The 21,314-nt window shown below is 38.4% G+C and overlaps 1 protein-coding gene across 3 annotated transcripts in view; it reads right to left on the bottom strand.

The window, feature by feature from the left end:
- Positions 1–21,314, bottom strand: part of khdrbs2 (KH domain containing, RNA binding, signal transduction associated 2) — a 97,277-nt gene that overhangs the window by 38,432 nt on the left and 37,531 nt on the right. For all 3 annotated transcript variants that reach the window (XR_006053270.1, XR_006053269.1, XM_014329116.2), the window contains exons 5-6: positions 16,880–17,007; positions 13,620–13,806 (exon numbers count right to left, since the gene is read on the bottom strand). Coding sequence is in view for 1 of the 3 variants with exons in the window: in XM_014329116.2 (XP_014184602.1) it covers positions 13,620–13,806; positions 16,880–17,007 (315 nt within the window). In the remaining 2 variants the exon portion in view is untranslated. The remainder of the gene's footprint in view (positions 1–13,619; positions 13,807–16,879; positions 17,008–21,314) is intronic.

Here is a 21,314-nt window from a genome sequence, read left to right as displayed (position 1 = left end):
GACCCTCAAGCTCCCAGGCCTCTGGTAGAGGACCCGAGCTTGAAGGATAAACCGCCCGCAGGGGCGTGCTGGGTGTTTTATATATATATATTATATATATTTTTTTTTTGCAAGTTTTTTTGTGCGAGTTCTGCGCAGTATCTTAGCTGTTCCCAGGACTGCGCTCTTCTGGACAGAGATCTCCGATGTTATTCCCGGGATCTGCTGGAGCCACTCGCCTAGCTATATATATATATATATATATTATCATTTTATATATATATCATTTATTACTTGTCAGAGTCTGCACGTAGAAAATGATTCTTATGATTCTTATTACAGATCCCCTAGTTGTGCCTCAGATGGTGTGTTAATCCAGTTTGTGCCTGTTTACTTCTACAGAGGATTCTTCTCAGCTTATTTATGCAGGGACCCTGTTTTTGGATCAGTTCAAATAAGAATTAACATTCAGAAGAGGGAAGCTCAGAAAGCCTGGTTAACAGGTCTCAGTCATTAAATCCTCTAATATTTCATCCATTACAGTGACATGTGAACATATTCCTTAAGTGTTTTGTCATATTAGTATCATCTGTTCTTTCCCACTGTGAAGGCTGTCACTTTCTAATAAATCACTTTTAGTTTCTTTTGACTTATGACTCAAATCTCTTTAAACAGAACACAGTTATCAAGGTGCCAAAACACAGTACTGTGCACTCTGGGGAATGAAATGATATGAACCTATATGATGGCATAGTGGACCTTTTCCAAGGGTTTTGCTCCTTGAGAAACTTTCTGGAGGAGATTTTTAGATCTGTGCAGAATATTGCAGGAACCAACAAAGGTCAGAAATAGATTCAACCTCCACTGACTTTCAAAAATTATTATTTTTTATTTATAGTTATAAGCTGGAAGTGAACATCACTGAAAGATAAGGTGCTGTGCCCTTAAAGACGGGGCATTATTTATTGTGAAGCATGAGGAGCGTGGTTTAGAAGCATTGCATATGTCACCTCCTGCATAAAATATATAAAATTTGATGGAAAAATGTGCATGTCAGTGCAGAAATTCTCTGATGCTTACAAATGTTTTGGAGAAGGGAGCTAAATGAAGTACATAAGACTATTTCTTGACTATCTTGACTATTAATTCTTTGTTTTATTATTAAACTATTATAAAACTGCTAAACAGCTGGTGCTGCTTCGCAAGTTTGTTCCCAAAAGCTGAAAAACACAGAAGAGAACTGGAGCTGATTTGGTGTGGGCAACAGAGCGTTGAATTGCAGGAGATGCCAGAGTGCATCAGGTGGCAGATTCTGCAAAATCTGGCTTGTCCTTACCAGACAGCAACCACAAGCATCCTGATTTCATGTCATGTAATCACATCAGCGAACAAAATAATAATCATTTTATTTCTTAAAAACAGAATTGTGGAGAAATGTAAGGATTTATGTCTTCTAATACATTACTGCAAGGATTTTTAATAGATTTTCAGAAAAATCCCTTTATCGAACACTTTCCAGGTGCCCATGGAGCATAACACCAAGCTATTGGAACAGCTTTTCAGTGTTTCTCTCCGGTAAAAACAAGTCAGTCTGCACCTAAGATACTAAAAAAAAACATAAACACACTATTTATCATTCTGTGTTTTACTAGATTTGATTTATTTATTGCTTCTCTTGCATCGAGACACCACTAAAGAAAGTCATAAAAGAATGACATGAAGCACACGGTGCTCCTGAGTATGGAACCCCTGCCTTTCTGCTCCCCAGTGCCCCCTCAACCACTTGGCAATCATATGATGTTGGCATCTGTGTGATTTTGACCGCTATGTACTTGTTTGTATGGCTGAATTAAAGCATGAGGAACAAAACAAAAGCAATGAGTCACGGTATACTGACTGGTCCACAACAGAGAATATCTTCACTTTCTTTAATTCCAGGAACTGTAATAGCTGCTGCAGATATCAGCCTCAAACAATTATTTTATTTCTAACACCCACTCTAATCCCCGGAAGAGCATAATGTCAGTCCATATTCACGAGGGACCTGCATCGACTGTTTATTGTTAATCGCGTCAGTCTGGTCGATAGAAAATTATGCTTTCAAGTTGATTATGATTTATAAAAAGAAGCGATGTCATATTTTATTTGTTAAAGTGAAATCTGAAATAGCGTTCACCTTTTGGGGATCACTTCCCACTTCTGAAACCAAACTAACACCTTTATGTTGAACGATCTGCCTGAAGAGAGCACACTATTCTGCTGTATGGTTTATTCATGACGGCAGGGATAATCAGACCCAGCATACCAAAGGTTCATGTAAACAGCATAACCTGAAACTGGAGTAAGGACAAAGGGTGTGGAGAACAGTAGACTAAGGTATTGTCTCTTTTTGTAATTGTTGGATCATGCTCATTTAAAGAGGTTTAGTGGAGTTTAAAGTGCTTACGCTTCTTTTTCATCATGATCTAATCTCTTCTAATCCTTTCCAAGCTTGCTATTTCGAATCAAGCTTTACTATGATACATGCAAGTGTTCAGTTCCTTTTAAAGGCTGAATGGATTTTAAATCAGCAGAATAAAATGTGTTGAAAGCTTCAGTGAAACTGGTTGATGGCGGATGGGAGCTTCATAGCTCAATATTCCTCCAAGTCTGCCTGTAATAAAAGAACATATACAGTCTATGTAATGGAGTAATTGCATCTTGTATTAGGTGTGGCTGCCTCTGGTAATGCCCTTGTCACAAAAGCATAGCTATCAGCGTGAAGGACATCAAGTACAGCTATACAAAAGAAATTACATTCAAAGCACTAGTACACACTCTCCATCTCCTGTCGGGAAATGCTGATTCAAAGTCCTCTGGTTCCTGTGTGGCTTTATTTGTGTGAACACGAATTTGACTAAATTAAAGTTAGGGATTATGTCAGGGATTAAGTTGTTCTGGGGATCCTATACTTCTCTTTTTTCTTGCATGAGTCTTTCCTCACAAAGGCAGCGAGTCAGAAACGTGCATATCTAAGTAATTAACCGTTTTGTTAGCAATCCGACACGAATAAAAAAAAATCTTCACACTGGACCACAAATATAAGAGGGGATTATTTTCAGTCAGCTGTGAAATAATCATTTAAAAAGACTTCCATCATTGCTGCAATGTAAAGTCATGGAAAACTTGCAGTATATTTATTTTAAGGATAAAAAGACTTGTGTCACTGTTACAGATACAAAAAAAGAGAAATCTAAAATCAATAAATGATACAGAGGGAGAATTCATCCTAACATCCCACAGCCCAATTTACTGTTGAGGCTACTTGTTTACAAGATAGATGTGTGCGTGCTCAGCTCACCAGAAGGCGAGTATTCATTGTCATGGGGTTTGAGTTTTTGTGAGTTCACTGTTGTGTTTTGAGTAGGATTTATTTTTGGCTTCTTTGGGAGTTCTTTTCATCTTTGTTTTCCTGCTTTAAGTTGGGATTCTAATGGGATTCCTTTATATGTTGAGTCCTTAGTTCTTGTTAGTTTAAGTTACTGATGATTTTGTGGCGTTTGTTTTCGGTTAGTTTCCCTCTGTTCCCTTTCTGTCCCTCTGTCAGTGTTGTTTATGTGTTTGTCTTTTGCCTTGTTCAAGTTCATCTGTTACCCCTGTTTAGTTGTGTCTTACTTCCTGTTTTATTTTGTTAGCTGTTGGTCTTTTCTATAGTGTCTAGTTTTACTTCCTTTAGCATTTTCATAATTAGTTTTAGCTTAGTCTTGTTGTTGTTGTTGACGTTTCCATTCTCCCTAATTACCTCATGTGTATGTATAGCTTCAGTCTCTCATTCAGTTGTTGTCAGAGTGGCTGTTTATCTTTCCTGTTTGTCATCCCAGTATTTATTCCCTCGTGTTTGTTCCCTTCTGTCTTCTGACTTTGAATTTTGCTGATTTTCAATTATGCTCATGGACGTCAGTAAACCACCAAATAAAGGTGTTTTTTTTAGTTTATTCTAGCCTGCATTTGTCTCATTTTCCCTGCATACAAAGCAAGTGCAAAAAAGTATACCTACAGAAAAACACAATGAAACTATCAGTCATGGACTGGCCTCCCCAGAGCCCGGACCTCAACATTACTGAAGCGGTGTGGGATCATCTTGACAGATAATGGAACATAAGGCATCTAACATCCAAAGATGAGCTTTGAACGTCCTTCAAGACCTAAAGCCTAAAGAACTTATTCCTGAAGACCACTTAAACAAATGACCAGAAAGCCTTCATTCAGGCTGCGTTGAAGAACAAAGGTGGTGATAACAAATATTGACTTTCAAGCTCATTAGAGTTGTACAAACTCTATTCTCGCCTTATATAGTGTGTTTCAATGTGTGTTTGCACATTTCAGTAACCTGCTCCACCTATTTCCCATTTTCTAGCAAAATGCAAATAAGTGAAGGTTAACTCAACACTTTGTATCTTACTATAATTTACAAAATCTAAGTCTTTGTGTTTGTTGCTGTGGATCCTCTAAAACCTCTAGAAGAAGCACTTGATTTAAGAGCAGTTTCTTTTAATCTGTTCACATCAAAAACAAAAATAATACAGTGAAATTTATATTGAATTAATCAATGGATGCCACCACTAAACATTACCATGCTCTGTTAACCAGCTGATTTCGTTAAACTGTCTTATATTAACAGTAGTAATGTAGCAATAAAGAACTTAATTTCACCTCAGCATACAATTTGCTAACTTTTTATAAGCAGATATAAAAAAAAGATGGATATTGTGTCCAAGGTGACATATTAAGTCAGCCACATTTTTCTAATAACAACAGGGGTTACAAAAAAGAGTTGTAGCAGCCTTTAAAACGGTAGTTCACAAACCGATGGTGAGATTATAGTAGCCACCTCCATCGTTTATGTGCAAACAGCAATGTTATGACTGTTCATGAGTCATGAAGGAGCAGTTTTGTTTTGGCATCTGAAGTTGTGTTTATGATGGATTATACTAGCGCTTACAATTGCACTGTGTGATGACAACCCAGAAAAGTCTATCCACTGAGGAACACAATGAGATACAGTTGGAAAGCTGCAAAAAAAGGTAGGTTACCCTTGTCGTAAGACATTTCTTTTTAAAGCTAAACTATATCTGTATGTTTCAAATGACAGAGTTTGCAATAAAAGCATCACAGGGGATATGCAGCATTCAGTGATTCAAAACTCAAAGAAAAAAATATAAAAACGTTTACCCTTTCCTTTCTTCGAGTACTCCTGACCTTAGCGTTAGTTTCATGAACAAAACATGCAGATCTGAAGAGGTGCTATGTGTAAATACTGCTCCCTCTAATTAATGAGGCTTGGTTCCTCTCGTTTGACGTTCATCTGTAAAAACAATTAACACTGCTCCTTTTCAACAAGGCAGAGGACATAAATCAAATGTTAACACAAGGCTGGAGAGTTCTCACTCAGTGTAATTAGGACAGCGAGAACCTAAAGGCCCTTAGCACTGTGCTTCATTATCAATTGACAACCTGTATGTCCCCTGACAGTGACTGATCTTCATAGGGAGCAGCCTGTGAATGCCTCTCCACGTGGCAGGAATGTGGGGGGAAATGAGATTTGCAGCCTTTTGTCTCACTGAATAGATGTTGCTGTTCGCTGCTTTCTACCTGTGCAAATTCAATCAGCATGCACCTTTTGTTGTTCCGAACGCACATAAAATACAAGTTTACTTCCGAACGCTACTCTTGAAATTGTGCCATGGCAAATTTGATAGGATGATAATATTTACTACATTGAATAATTATGATGAGATCAAACCTTGATTACTTTAGGGACATTAAGCAATCGCTCTAGGTTTAGGGATGCTCAAGAAGACAATAAATAAATACAACAGACATTTTCCACTTTGAAAATGTTTGTCTGCGTATACCCTCACAGGTAGCTTAAGTCCCTGATGATACAACTGAGGCTATAATGCATTCTACCTGAGTCTTTACCTCTACTTAATAATCCAGAGGAAATGTGTCATACATCTGTTTTAATGAACAGGAGAGTTCTGCATGAAGAATTTCCATAATTAATATAACAAATGTGAACTCAGCACTGTATCTGAACCTATTGTTATGAAGCAATTATAGCAGATGTGCATCCCACCCACAATGGTGCCCTTAGAAAACTGCCCTCCTTTAAGCAATACACAGAACCTTACAAATCTTAGACATTTTTTATGTTCATGCACTAGATGATACGGCGAGAATTTTTCCCCCCTTTTCAAAAGGGTGTCCTTTTGCTTTTTTTCCACAGTTGATAGATTAGAGTTTTTTTCTTCAAAGCCTCCCAAAGCTCTGTGTTTAATCACATTATGGCATTTCCCGCGCTGCCTCAGTATGGTTGCAGGGCTCAGGTTTAAAAAAACCGAGCAATGCGTTTCAATTTTTACCAGCAATTTGTACAATTCATGGTCTGCTGTCAGGGACGAAACACTGTATCACTCTCAGACTCCTCTCTTCTGTCATCAGCCCTGACATTAAAAGATAAGATTTGATCTAGATGGGATCTGATCTTTAACTAAGGCCATGGTCCCAGTCTATACAAAATTCCATTCATCACATCTTTAATCTTCCTCTGCTCTCCATCTGCACTTTTCACATGGAGTAACTTATACAGATTACAGTGTAATGTTTCTCTGCTGCTCTTTCTAGGGGATCAGTAAAATTCATTCCTTAATACTTCCACCAATGCCAGTAGGTAATGGCTATTAATGGTAACTTTAGCACTTCAGCAGCGACTTAAATTACAAACCTCAGTGCAACACCTACAATGACATTTCTGAGACGAGTAATTTTCTTATTAATATCTCAAAAGATGGGAAATCTAGACGATCTTCCAGGATTCAAAGCTTTAAATCCCACAATGGCAAAAACACGTAGCCAGAAAAGTGTTGGCACATCAGATCAGATACTGTAAGAGCCCAGTAGGGAGAAGAAGCTCCTGTGGTGTGACTACAATACATTTAATAATAAGAGCAATTCCAACTGTGCTTTGTGGAAAACATGAAAAAAAAAATCATCCTTAAAACAAAATCATCAAAAGCAGCCTACATGGTTGGGAAAACAAAAAAAAAGCCACATCCCACAGTACTCCAAAACCTCGATGGGGAAAAGACATTTTGTCTGGAACAATTGTAAAACAATCAAAAATACAAACTGACACTGAAGACAGTCGCTGCTCGCTGGAATTGTAGATACCTTATCACTAAAAAACAGGCTTCTTTCCCTGGATAACAGATCTGGATTTTGAGCACTTTCACATTAAAATATGGTAGAAGGGAGATTCATTTTGCAGCAGCTTCATGCAGACCGGCTGCTGATTGCTTAGATACATTATTAATAAACATGACAAATATCTATCAGACAAACTGAGAAAAGGTTAACCTAGCATTAACTGTTTACATTTTAAATTATTTTCCTCTGTTTATTAAAATGTATCAAGGTATAGATGAAAAACTGAAAGCAAAGCCTACTTAGGTTGAGTGTATTATGGGTGGTTTTTTTATAATCTTACTAAAAATATAAGGAACACCAAACCTTAAAGGACCAAAATGATGGCCTAGTGATTGCAAACAGATTAAAGTTTTACTAAAGGGCTTATCGGTTTATCTGAAATGATGCAAAAAGCCTAGCGGCGCTTCACTGTAGTACACGGAGATCTGCACCAGACACACAGCAGATGTTCTGGGTGCACTTCATCTGCAATATGTTAATACATTGTCTCAAAAGTGAAAGCCTGGCTGTCATCATCTCTGGATTAGGAGCGTTTCAAATGTCAGCACGTGAAGAATCTGTTAGAAACACCGTTTAAACGTGTTCCGCGGACTCAATCTCTAGACTGACACCCCCTAAACTCGCTCCATGGCAGAGCACTGTAATCCACTTCACTTCTGAATTGTTGCCATCATTTAAAAGGGACAATAATGGTCACTGTCACTGTATTAGTTTTACGACACTGACAGCGTGACAGAGTCCATTCATCACAATAGTCTCCAGAGGAGCCCCCGTTACATGGTGACCCGCAAAACAGCAGAAAGGTTTACGGGAGTTTCACCTCAAATGAAGGAGAAAACAACACTCTGTCATTCATTCGGCACACAACACACTGACTCTAAACTACGCAATGCATACATATAGACATGTGTATGTGCTGGTTATTAATAAGCACTGCTATGCAAATTGGTTTCTACCAGAAGCGCAGTGATATTAATAACTTGTCGTGACTGTGTGTAAAAGCAGAAGCTAAAATGGAAATTGTAAATTTCACTGCTGCAGGAAAAAAAAGATTGAGTTATCATCAAAGAGTTAGGTAACTTTTTTGGCGGATAAACCTTTATGTTTACTGTATGAAGGCTTGATTTCATCCATTGGTCCATGTTTTTCTAGTTATCCAATACAGGGTTGTGAGGGGGGCTGGAGCATATGTAGATCTGTCTACCTTATAGGGCGAAAGGAGGAAAGGTCTCCATGCTGTCCCAGGGCTAACACAAGAGACAACCATTTGCACTCACATCTATGACCAATTTAGATTTAAACTTAACCCCACTAACTGCATGTCTGGACTACCCAGATTCCAAACCAAGACCTTCTTGCTGGGAGGCAATGCTGCTAACCACTGCAGCACTGTGCTGGCAGAGTTTTCATATTATTTTAAAGGAGAGATTTTAAAAAATTAACAATTAAATTACCAACTCCTTCTCAGGAGATAACAACAGAGTAGGTGTGCAAGCCTTGGAGATCCCTGGCTCCTAGTGTACACGTGGAGAAGACAGCAACAGAGTAGTTGGTTTAGTACTTGTAATCCTGCCAAATCAAATATTTTAGAAAGGTGTCTCAAAAATATCCACGGTAACTTTTTGGATGCTTAGCCATAAATTAAAGTGGAAAAAAGTCCTTTTTTTGACTGGGATTACCTACCGCTGTCTACTAATATAGTGTTTGTGAGTATAAGTATATACTTGATAGAGCTGCACGTAAGAACTCGGCATCCTCCGAGCTCCCTAATGCAACGTCCATGATTTCCGGAGGCGCCAAAGTAAGAATAGGTGCAGGTAATAGTCCAGAGACTTCACAGTGATCATCCTGATGCTCCTAAAAGGGTATTTCGAATAATGATAACACATCTGAAGCAGATCCCCCACTGTGTGCTGCCTATATGACTTTTAAAAAAAAACATTCAGCATGGTTATGTTAATGAAGGAGCACGTATCTCTGGCTTTGACTGATGATGCGAAAATTGTAGCATCACTAACTGGAATCGGTTCACAAAGAGCTTCGGTCTGGCAGGAAGGAGGAAAGAGTGCTGGTGTAAAGGATACAGCAAGGTGAGATTTGTGGGAGAAAGATAGAGAGAAAGCACTTTGTTCATAAATTATAAAGCAAACAATGATACACGATAACCGCCAGCTTCCTTGTGCTTTCCTTTGAAGTTATAAATCAATACCACCCTCGATTAGGTACAATTATAGACTTTCTCACAGTATTGCATTTATGAGACAGACTGACAGTTTGACAGAGTCCATCAATCAACAGTCTCCGGAGAAATTACACAATACTGATACATGCTATATTTTCCTAAAGACAAATACAGGGTGTAGCAACAAAATCACAGCAACTGCTGCTGATATATTGTCGTGTTTCAATAGATTGTTCTTTGCAGGCTTCTTGTAGCAAAATAACAAGAAGTCATACAGCATCATGTACACTCATTGAAGGAAGAAAATGATAATAATAAAAAAAGCCAGGACCTGCATAAAAAGTCCTTGCTGCAATCTGGAAACATGCTTAAGGAAAATTGCGTAATGTAGTAGAAAAAAATAGCAAAGCGAGATATGAGCGAAGAGAATGTTCAGGACAAACTCATCTTTCCATAATCCCCTAGTCTCTGTGCTCCCACCCTCCTTTCCAACCTCCAATTACAAAGAGAAGAAATGCCCCGCTTCTTCACTCCACAGAAATACACAGGCTCTACATCAGAACTCAATTTGGTTTGGTAATGAGACTGCGCTTGTGCATTTCCCCATGCAGACAGCCCAATCTTCAATTGCCTGCACACATGGGGGCTTTTCTTAGCAGGAAGGCTCTGAGGAAATAGGCTGGTAAAAGTGTTGCCTTTTTTCATTTGGATGAAACTTACAGCTCACCTTGTGTAGTCTTTTGAAAAATGACCTTGAGAAATTTGTGATATCTGAAGACAACATACTTTTAAACTGAAGCCTTGAAGATTTATTTCTTTTTTGGATACAGAACATGGCATTATATGAAGTGATATAAAAGATTTTACAGAACGCCGGTCAAGGCACTGATTATGCCTTGAAATGCAGCATTTTCTCTTCACAAGCTGATAGTGCGGCGACTGTATCCCCAATGCAGAGCTTCACGGGTTTCTGATAACCCACTGTACAATGTTCTCATACATTTACAGCACAATTTACTTAACCCTGCACTGTAAAAAAAAATTGTGATATAAAAGTATTTTACTATATATTTTACAGGTTTGTACTGTTCTTCTAGAATATCATTAAATTCACATAAATAGACTGTGATTTTACATGTCAAATGTAAATGAACGTAAAATCACTGTAAAGTAATAAAACATAATTTTCTTGTTTTTTAAATGTATCTGTCTATTAGGCCTGCCACGATTAGTCGACTAATCACGATTACGTCGACTATCAAAATTGTCGACGCGTCGTTTGAAGCTTTGTAAGATCCCAAAAGACGCAGGAATAAGTAGTAGGATTTAAGAGTGTAATAACGGACTGAAACAGAAGATGGCAGCACTGCATGTACAAGGATGCCAGCTGCCGTTAAACCCCGAAGAAGAAGAAGTAGCTCTGTCCCAGAATTCATAGCCAGCCCAGCTCAGTTTCCAACAATGGCGGTAGCTAGTTAGTTTTAATATTACTCTTATTATTCTTTCTGGGTCACAAAATAAACGTTTAACATATTTTCAGGTGAGAATGTAGCTGTGTAAACCTCAAATATCTTCTCAGTTTATCAAGTCACCACATATTTTCAAAAGCGCTCCGACGTTTTCCGAGACGTCTGTTAACCACTAGCTCGATAGCTAGCCGGGGGCAAGGCTCACTAGAGCCCGTGAGAACACCCACCGCCGTCTTTCGCTACTCAGGTTAAACATATATAAGTCACTTAGATAACTTAACAATGTTATTGTTTGGCCTTTTTATAGTATTTTATTTGTTCCTGAGTAAGTCGGTTTGGCTGAGATTAAAGTTATAGTTTTTACACAGCTGAATAAACGTCACCAGGCAACTGATCATCAGAAGTGTGAGATGCTCGAGAATATACTCCGGTGTGCTGTTTTTCTTTTAGATAGCAAGGAGCAGATGGCTGAGTTTATTAAACTTCACTTAAACAATCTGCAAATTTCATTAAAATTTAATAAACTATCATCTTGTCTTTATTTTTAGTTAGCACTTACCTTAAACACTTAAAGCTGTAAGCTAATGATAGTTATATAAGAGCAGATGTATGCTGTACGTCTAATGGATGCATGATCTGATTAGTTGACTAATGCAAAAGTAATCGGTGACTAGTCAACTATCAAAATAATCGTTTGTGGCAGCCCTACTGTCTATACATATGCATATTTTGATTGTTAAAGTACATTCACAAATGCATCATAATTTCACAAATATTTGTCCGTTATTTGAAAGATTGAACTGTTAAATCCAAATGTAATGCTATGGAAAAATATATAAAATGATTCGTATAAACTTTTTTTACAATGATTATCATTATTGTTAGTTAGGGTGATCGTGGCTCAAGAGTTGGCAGTTCGCCTTGTAATCAGAAGGTTGCTGGTTCGGGTCCCGGCTCGGACACTCTCGGTCGTTGTGTCCTTGGGCAAGACACGTCACCTACCACCTAATGGTGATACCCTGAGGGGAATTATAAAGTGGAATTGTAAAGCGCTTTGAGGGTTTCATAAAGTGCTATATGAATGCAATCCATTGTTATTTAAACCAACTGTTAACTGTATATTTCTGTACATTTAAATATTATTATTCATATTGCCACATTCATTGACCTTTTTTATAGGTAGTTTCATTGTTTAATCACATTAAATAGTTCCCAATTTAATGTTTAAAAGCACTTGAAAAAGGCAAAATCCCATGTAAAATTAGGGCAACAAACTGTATTGTCATTACTGAAAATAACCGTATTTTCATGGGAAAGTTATTTTCTGGTATTATTTTGGCATCCCAGCTGCCGGAATATTGCTGTTTTTTTAGGATTTTTTTTTTACGGTGTGCAAAGCCTGAACCGTTAAATAATTGTCAGAAAATTAGAATTTTTTAAAAAGTGGAGTGTTTATTGGACCTTAGGGCAAATAAAAAAAAATAATTTAGTGTTTTATTTGTATCATGTTTGCTATAATTATTGCATTAAATGTGCTGGTTTTGCTTGTTCAGGGTTTTTCGGGGCAAAAACAGCCAAATATCACACTGCTGATGCACAAAAACTCACGTGTCTAATATGACACAGGGTTAAGGAGACAAAGAGAGTTCCCATAGCTCACATGAATGTTTTTTTAATTAAACTCCAAACCAATAACACCAGTAATTATTTTCAAATAGCCTGTGTTTTCCATATGTGTCATTAAACAATATGTAAGCTGGTCTGTTTGCTAATCATTTCTCAGATTCCAGGTCAGATTCCTCACCTGCATGGATGTACATGGAAACTTGGGATACTACACTACCTAAACTGGGCTGTTCCTCAAACAGTCTGTAGTTAGCATAAATGTATGTGCAAGTGGTGCAAAAATACTTATCTAATACAGTGGCTCTCAAAGAGGGCCGATAACGCTTTCAGAATTCTTTTTTTGAAAAATATCTCATAACAAATAAATAAATAAATACATCAAATTAAAAACAGGGTAAGGAATAAACACACAAATTACCATATTAAAAAGCTGTGCACAGCAGTCAAAAATAGTGTCTGGGTATGAGGATGAAGGTTTGTCACTATAAACAGAGCTTAAAGCTGAGACATATCAAACCTCAGCACAGTCTATGATGGCTTAACCCGAGCCAGCCAAAAATAAATCAGGCTACACAGTTAAAGATACTCGATTTAAGGCTTTTTTTTTGGTCAGGTCAAAGCATGACTTGCCTGTGTGGCAGAACTGAGGCAACGGTGAAAAACAAGAAAAATGTGTTCAGGTTCTTGCCTCCTTTTCTTTGAAAACTTTGTTTACAGGTTAATCTTACTTTGAACACAAAAAACAAACAAACATTTTATTAAGTTAGTGTGACAAATTATCATTAGTTATCATAAGTTTGGAAAATATGTTGTGCTTTTAAAGGGACGAGATAAAGGGAAACCGATCACTGCCTGCAACTATGTCGAACTCAATGATCCAAAACCATCATTATACGCTTCTGCAAGTTTTTAACATTTAAAATAGGCAAATATACAATGTAATACTTGCTTGTCCTACTTTTTAAAGATGTCCCAGAATGCCCTACCTTTCCATGTAAAGCACGAATCATCCAGATTACATGAAAGGGAAGTAAATCAAGTCTGATTTACACACACTTCAAGTAAAATTACTATCAGCTATACTTTTCAGTGTGTGCAAAGAGGATTGGACTTACATAGTCGTCATATGATTCATGTGTGACTGCTAACAGCGGGGGCCTGTATCCGACACTTGCTGCTGCTGCCCCTCTGGCTCTCGGGACTTGTACCTCCCTCGTCAAAACTGTCGTGGGAAGTTTGCTGTGTGCTGCCGTCGCTGTCCCCCGAGGTGTTGCCGCGCTCCTTCCCGCGCCTCTGTGGCCCCTGGTAAAGCAAAAAAAGCAAACAAACATGGCCTCAACATTGCCCTAAGAACCTTGCTGTGCAACACTCATAAATAAGCCACAGTAAATTAAGTGGGAAAGTGGAATTAAGAAGAAAAAAAAAACCCTCAAACTATATTTAAATCCTTTTTAGTGCTGCATACGTCCACGCTGCCACAGCTGGTGGTTGCCTTACACTGTGCTCAGGTGAAACATAAGATAAACACAGCACTGGGGTAGATCTTGTTATGATCAGAAGGGTGACGAGTGTCACTTTGTGTTTTGTCTGCTCTGCAAACATGCCTGTGGGATGCAACATGGTTATTTCAAAAATGTGACAGAGCGGTGTCATGTCTCCGTTTGCACGATAACACATCTGCCTGAAACCGCTGATTAATGTCAGGCTGCAGGCGGACAGGTGTAGTTTTCAAATACAGCAAGTTGTTACTTGACATGCACCGGTGGAGAGCAAGGGCCAAAGGGCTGGGGCAGACATGAGGAATTTAAGGTAGGTTGTTTCTTTATATAAAAGTCTGACTATCCAGCAGCTCGACTTCATGCTCGGTGTAGGAACTGCAGGGAGGATTTAACATTGCAAAGATGCCTATTTTCTGCTAACTTACATTTTTACAGCATGATACAGCTAGGGTATGGCAATTTGTCTTCCTCCAGCTTATTCTTCACTAGCTGGCAACCTATTGTGATCCAAAAATACAGACACTCAAATGGGAATTATTGGTGCATATTTTTAATGGAGATTTACAAAAATCGCTTATCATTGCAGCATAAGGGGAAAATCTGGAAAAGAAAGTGGTGGTACTGGTGGTGAATTGGGAGCGTCCCAATGTTGCTGGTGGATTTTGCTCATATGGATGTGCTGCCAGAAATAGGCCAGGCTTTCATGGCACACTCTACCTGGTTATTCCAGAGGGACTTCCATAGCTCACATAGATTAAGGTCAGTTTGCTCAACAATTAGATAAATAAATAACTCAAAAGGAGACTTATAGAGGGATGCGTGAACGTCTGATCCAATGAAATGCTCTGTAGCATTTATTGTTTCTGCATAGGCTGGCCTACAGGAGCTACGCGGAAAACAAGTCACATTTTAAATTTAAAAAAAATGAAAAGAAGCCATTAAAAAATATTAAATACAATATGATTAGGAATACTCACAACTGGTTTGCATAAAATACAGAAACATGTACAGGTGAACCAATTAATGTCAAAATTCACCATGAAGGTGGGTGCCTCATTGTTATTTTTTAACACATTTTTTTTGTCATTCAGAGCAGGTTAGGTGCTAGGCTCTGGATTGCCTGCAAATGCATAAAATTACACATTTTTATTGCATTGACTATTAGACATGAGAGATCTTGTTTTTCTTAAACCAGCCTTAAACCATGACAGAGCCCCTGTCATGTTTTACAGAAGAATATAGACTATAGATATGGAATATGGAGTACCAAAAGACCTTTTTGCTGCTGATTTTAAAATCAGTTGTTGTGTAATTTTTCATACCTCAGCCTTTTCTTCCTGTTTCCCTTGTTTAAGAATGGCTTTTTGACAGCTGTGCTTCCATGGTGATGATTTCTAATGAGGTTGGGCGAACAGTAGATGCATATTTCTACGGAGCCCCCCAGGGGACATGGGAGAAAAAAAAATTAGGGAGGAAAAAAAAAAAAATTAGGGAGGAAAAAAAAAAAAATTAGGGAGGAAAAAAAAAAATAAGACGGACTTTTGCGAGATCTCGCAAAAGTATTGCGAGCGCTCGCAAAAGTATTGCGAGATCTCGCAAAAGTTTTAGCCGCATTCTTCGGAGGCCGCCAGCTCGAAGCCGACCGGGAGGTCGAGGCACGATGTGCCGGGAAAGCGGTGTTCCTCCCGGCTGTAGTAGGTCTCGACTTCCCGTTAGCTTCGAGCTAGTGGCCGCCAGCTCGAAGCCGACCGGGAGGTCGAGGCACGATGTGCCGGGAAAGCGGTGTTCCTCCCGGCTGTAGTAGGTCTCGACCTCCCGTTAGCTTCGAGCTAGTGGGTGTCAGATCTCCAAAAACCTCGGAGCTCTTTTGCAAATATGTGATGTCTTGTAAACCGAGCAGGTATCTGACGTTTACACAACTACATTCACGCCTCAAAATATCTTAAAAGTGTATTTTGTGACCCAGAAAGAGTAATATTACAACTAAGTAGCTGCCGCCATTGTTGGAGTTTTGCGAGATCTCGCAATACTTTTGCGAGCGCTCGCAATACTTATTGCGAGATCTCGCAATACTTTTGCGAGATCTCGCAAAAGTCCGTCTTATTTTTTTTTTTCCTCCCTAATTTTTTTTTTTTCCTCCCCAATTTTTTTTTTCTCCCATGTCCCCTGGGGGGCTCCGTATATTTCAGGTCCTGTATTCCATCTTTGCTGGATTTTTTGCTATTTCTTAAAGACATGACTTTGAGATACTGTTGCTGTAGATATACCAAGTTTTCAGCAACAAGCTCTTTAGGAATCACTTTGTTGGTACAAAAATACTATTTTATGCCATTCATGGTAAATTCAAGTATTTTTGGATACTTCAGCTAAAGAAGTTTTAGCAGCAGCCAAGAAGTTACAAAGTAAAAAGTGCCTGAAGCAATTTAGAATTGTTTCTTGTGTAAACATGAGACTGGTTTGGGTGATTTTTTTATGCTTGAATGCTCCATAGGTCACTATTAAGTGGCCTAACAAACAAGTGGTCAAGTACAAAGACTGCGCTTAAAAACTGGTAATAAACCAGCCAGTGTCCAAAGGAAAAACTCGGAAAGACCTTCAAACATAAAAGTATAGTTTAAGAAGACTTAAAAAAATGCAGTTCAGAATATAAAGAAATGAAATGTGAGTTTGGCTTTTGCACAGATGTAAGCAAGTGAATTCATAAAAGAGTAGAAATAAAATGAAATGGTTTTAAATATCACACAAGAAACACACCAGTAAAAATGATAAAACACCAAAAATAAAAAATAATTTAAATAAACTAATAATTAGGATGAGAAGTGTCTGTATAAATATTATGTATTTATGTGTGCTTGTGAGTGTAATTAAAACTTTACCTTGTGGTTATTGCGGTTGTTGGTCGTAGACACCTCCCTTGAACACTCCTCCCTCTGCTTGACTCGTCAGAGCCGTTCAACAGGGATAACTCTCGGAGTTGTTCCTGCCTGATCTCGTCATTGTAATCCTGTGGAAACAAAATGCAGCACGTCTCGTAAGAAAACAAAACAGAGAAGGTCATTTGTCTTCTGACTGCAACAGATGCTTGCAACAGCAGCAAATGTCATCAAATTAAAATTATCTCGACACCCAAGGGGAGCTTGTGGCTTTGCTGAGCGGTGACTAGCCAGTGAAGAATCTTTTGGTTATGGTTTGACTCAAAACGCAGAGGAAAGATTAGTGGTGGAGAAAAAGGCAATAAATATTTCTCAAATGAGCCGCGGGTTTGTTGGGGAAAGAAGAAAAACTATTTTCCTGTTTAGGTTTCGAAGACTAGTGTTAACTTCCCAGATGGCCTTAAAAAAGAAAAGGTGTCTAACCAAAAAATTTAGGGCAAGATTTATCTTGATGTTGGATGAGGAGAACAGAAACGGGAAATTAAATCAGACAAATATTTTTCTCACTTTAATGCAATACAAAAATAGCCCTTGATTTGTCTGCACACAGACTGTAATTGACACTTTCAACAACTTTGCGTGGAATATCGCTATCTTGCGATTCTGAACCATTTTTCTCAGCCCGCTATCAACATGATATGGATCGCTACACAGCAGATAAGGAAGTGGACAAAACAGCCTTCATTATCTTGTCACTGGTGACAGATAAACAAGTGTGGGGTTTTTTTTTTTTTACGAAACACTTAAACCGAGTCCACAGGATTCAATACCATGGGCGAAATGTTTCTATAATGACACCAAGGCAGCAACAGATTTCTTTGGCTGTCACTGCTTATGACAGCACATTACGACCGCAGGATCTGGTGTCACAGACTAAAAGGAGAGCCCCAAGAAAAATACGTCCTCTCGAACAAACATAAAAACCCAATATATGTTACGATGAGCAGCAATTTCAACTTTTACTCTTGAAAGAGCCAATTTGTGGTGTCCATTGTATGGACACCACACAGAATTATTCTGTGTGCACATTTGTCACACTTCACATTCCAACAAATTTTAATATTAGACACTGATAACCCGAATAAAAACAAAATCCACGTTTTAAATCATGATTTTATTTATTAAGGGGGGAAAAAGATGTTCAAATTTATGTGGCCCTGTGTAAAAAGGAAATTGCATCCCTTCCCTTCTCCTTGATAAAGAGAAGGGAAGGGATGCAATTTGTCTGACAAAGTGAAGTAGGCTTAAAGTCCTCAAAAAGCAACACATCATGTCATGATTTAAAAAACCCTTAAGAACAGGCTTAGAAACAAATGCATTGACATCTATCAGTCCGTAAAAGGTTACAATCCTTTTCTAAGGGTTTGGGACTCAAGTGAACAATGGTGAGAACAATTATCCACAGATGGAGAAAACAGTGGTGAACCTTCCTAGGATTGGTGGGTCTGCCAAAAATACTCCAAGAGCGCTTCAATGACTCATCCAGGAGATCACAAAAGAGCAGGGAAAAGCATCTAAAGAGCTGCAGGCCTCTTTTCCTCAACAATAAGAAACTGACTGGGCATAAATGGCATCTATGGGAGAGTTCTAAGGAGAAAACCACTGCTGACCAAAAAGGACACAAAGGCTCACATTTGCCAAAAAACATCTTGATGTTCCCCAAGACTTTGGTGAAAATGTTCTGTGTACTGATGAGATAAAAGCTGAATTTCTTTGGGAGGTTTTAGACCCGTTACATCTGCTGCAAAACTAACAGAGCTTTTCATAAAAACCTCTGTGGTAGTGTGATGGTAGTGTCTGGGGCTGCTTTGCTGCTTGGTGATGGAACCATGAATTCTGCTCTCTACTCCTGAAGGAGAATGTCAGTCTACCAGTTTGTACCTGAAGCTCAAGCTCACTTGGGTTATGCAGCTGGACAATGAACCAAAAAATTTCAAAAACAAAACCAGAATTACGTTTTTTTGAGTGGCTTAGACAAATTTCAGACTCAAATCACATTGAGATGCTCTGGTATGACCGTAAACAGGCTCCTAATGTTGGAAAGCCCTAAATGTGGCTGAATTAAAGCAATTTGGCAAAGAAGAGTGGGCCAAAATTCCTCCACAATAATGTGACTCATTGCCAGTTATCACATGCTTGATTACAGTTTTTGATGCCAAGGGTGGCATCAGCAATTATTATGTTTAGGGGACAATCAATGCAAGTTATCAATTACAACAATGTTAAATAAATATAAAAATGATTTTAAAATGCAATTTTTTATTTCTATTTTCAAAGTCATCTGTTTTTTTTGTCATGGGCGGGTGGACAAAGGAGCCAGAGGCACAGGTTCAATACCCCTGACGTGGAGTTTAGTCCTTTCCTACCTACCGGCCAGGCTTATGGATCACATCACATTTAGTCATGAGGATATTACAAGACATCATTTACCCACTCTGTGATTTGCATAGTTAGGACTGAATGTAATCAGATCTTCAACAAAAGCTTATTATTAGATTAAACTAATTCTGTGTGAACACAAAAAAATCTGAACTCATTAACTGTCTAAATGTGTGAAATGTAACCCTTTTTGCAGACTCGTTATCAGTCGTCAGTTTTAGCAGACAAATCTGCAATCACGCTCTTCTTTAATTTATTCATAATTTTCCTCAGGATCAAATTTTTCAGCCACATATTGTCGAAGGATTTGCAGCACACACTGTTCATTTTTCAAACTGTAGAAAGAATATCTAAAAACAAGAGGTTAGTGTCTCTCTACTTAAATTGTCTTCTCCTTCTTTACATGTCTGACCTTCACTGTTTCTTAAGAAGTTAATGGAGCATGATTTTGAGGTGGAAAAAAAGAGAAATTTTTATCATTTTTATAGTGAGCAACCTTGATTCGGTGAATGTGAACACATTCGATACTGTTGCAGCAAAACTGAGCATTCATTAAACTGCAGCATGTCAGACATGTCTTCATTTACAGTAACAGGCTGTGTGTCATGCACAGGCCATATGATGAACAGATTATAAAGACTGAAAACACTGACACCAACATACCGTGAAAGAAGAAAATGAAACCATGGTGGTGGACATGTGACAGACGGTGCACGTTCTTATAATGAACAAATAAGGCCTACAGCATTCTGTTTAATTCAAGGAGACTGGCAGAGCTCTTAATAAGAAATCTGGCAGCTCATTCAAAGCTCAACAAACCTGCCAGAGCTTGTGAAAGTAGACTGTTGACAAAGGTGTTAACATGAGTATACAGAGATAAAGCCCAAGCTGAGGCTTCTCGAGCCAGATTGTTTGCTCACTGTGATTAATTCTGACCATGCATGACCTTGTACACATGCAATGCCCTTCACAGAGCTTAAGTTAGACTTAAAGAGGTCAACGCATGAAGTGCAGCGTTACCAATCATTGTGATGTTTGCGTCTGCCAGCTATTTGTCTCTGTGGCCAGAAAAAAACAAGTCAAATTAATTTGGCATTCTTCAATCATCAGCTTTATTATAAGTGACGCTGTCATGTCAGATCACCTTTGACACCTGCGGCAGTATTGAACAAGGTAAATACATTAATCAAACAAAAACATCATATTAAAAGACATGAACAAACCAAAGAAAATGGATCAGTCTTAGCTTTTGAATAAATCGTGTGACATTTGTTGGATTACAGTGATTATATAAGATTGTTTTGTTTCCCAACATAATGCATTTAAGGGGTAGAGTTGTGCTATTAGTGCTATTATTGTGTTTGAAGAATCAAAAAGCTGTGTACTCAGAGACTCACTAGATTCGTAGAAATGTCTGGCAGTGTGAATGTATGTATTTGAATTTGAAGGTGTTAACAAAATCTATGTTTAAATGTGGGTGCTATGCATCAGGTAAACTATGCCAGTACCAGGCTGGACCCTCAGAACTGCCTTCATTCTTTGTGGTATAGATTCAAAACGGTGCTAGAAACGTTCCTGTGATGTTGGTTCATCTTGACGTGATAAAAACATGCAGATTTATCAGCTCCACATTCATGATGTGAATCTTCTGTTCCACCACATCCCAAACGTGCTTTGTTGAACTGAGATCTGGTGACTGTGGAAGCCATTTGAGTACAGTGAACTCCCTGAGATGTTTAAGAAACCAGTTTGAGATTATTTAAGCTTTGTGACATGGTGTGTTAACCTGCTGGAAGCAACTTGACTTAGTGTTAAGAAATATATTCTAAAACACTTCTTCAGTAAAGACTCAGAGAAGAGAAACACACAGAACTTCTTGCTAGCAAGGGCAGTCTCCAGAACTGAGACTCACGCTGAGAAACTGCCCCGGTCTTTATTTATACTTCAGTGAGCGTTTGTTCCTTACATTGGAATGTGGAGGTGTACGTGTGTGTGTGTG

This window comes from Haplochromis burtoni, unplaced genomic scaffold (genome assembly GCF_018398535.1).
Source record: "Haplochromis burtoni strain Fernald_Lab_line unplaced genomic scaffold, NCSU_Asbu1 Contig_12, whole genome shotgun sequence".
NCBI lineage: Eukaryota > Metazoa > Chordata > Actinopteri > Cichliformes > Cichlidae > Haplochromis > Haplochromis burtoni.
Note: the sequence above shows the minus strand (reverse complement) of the source record. Positions and strands in the feature narration are given on the sequence as shown.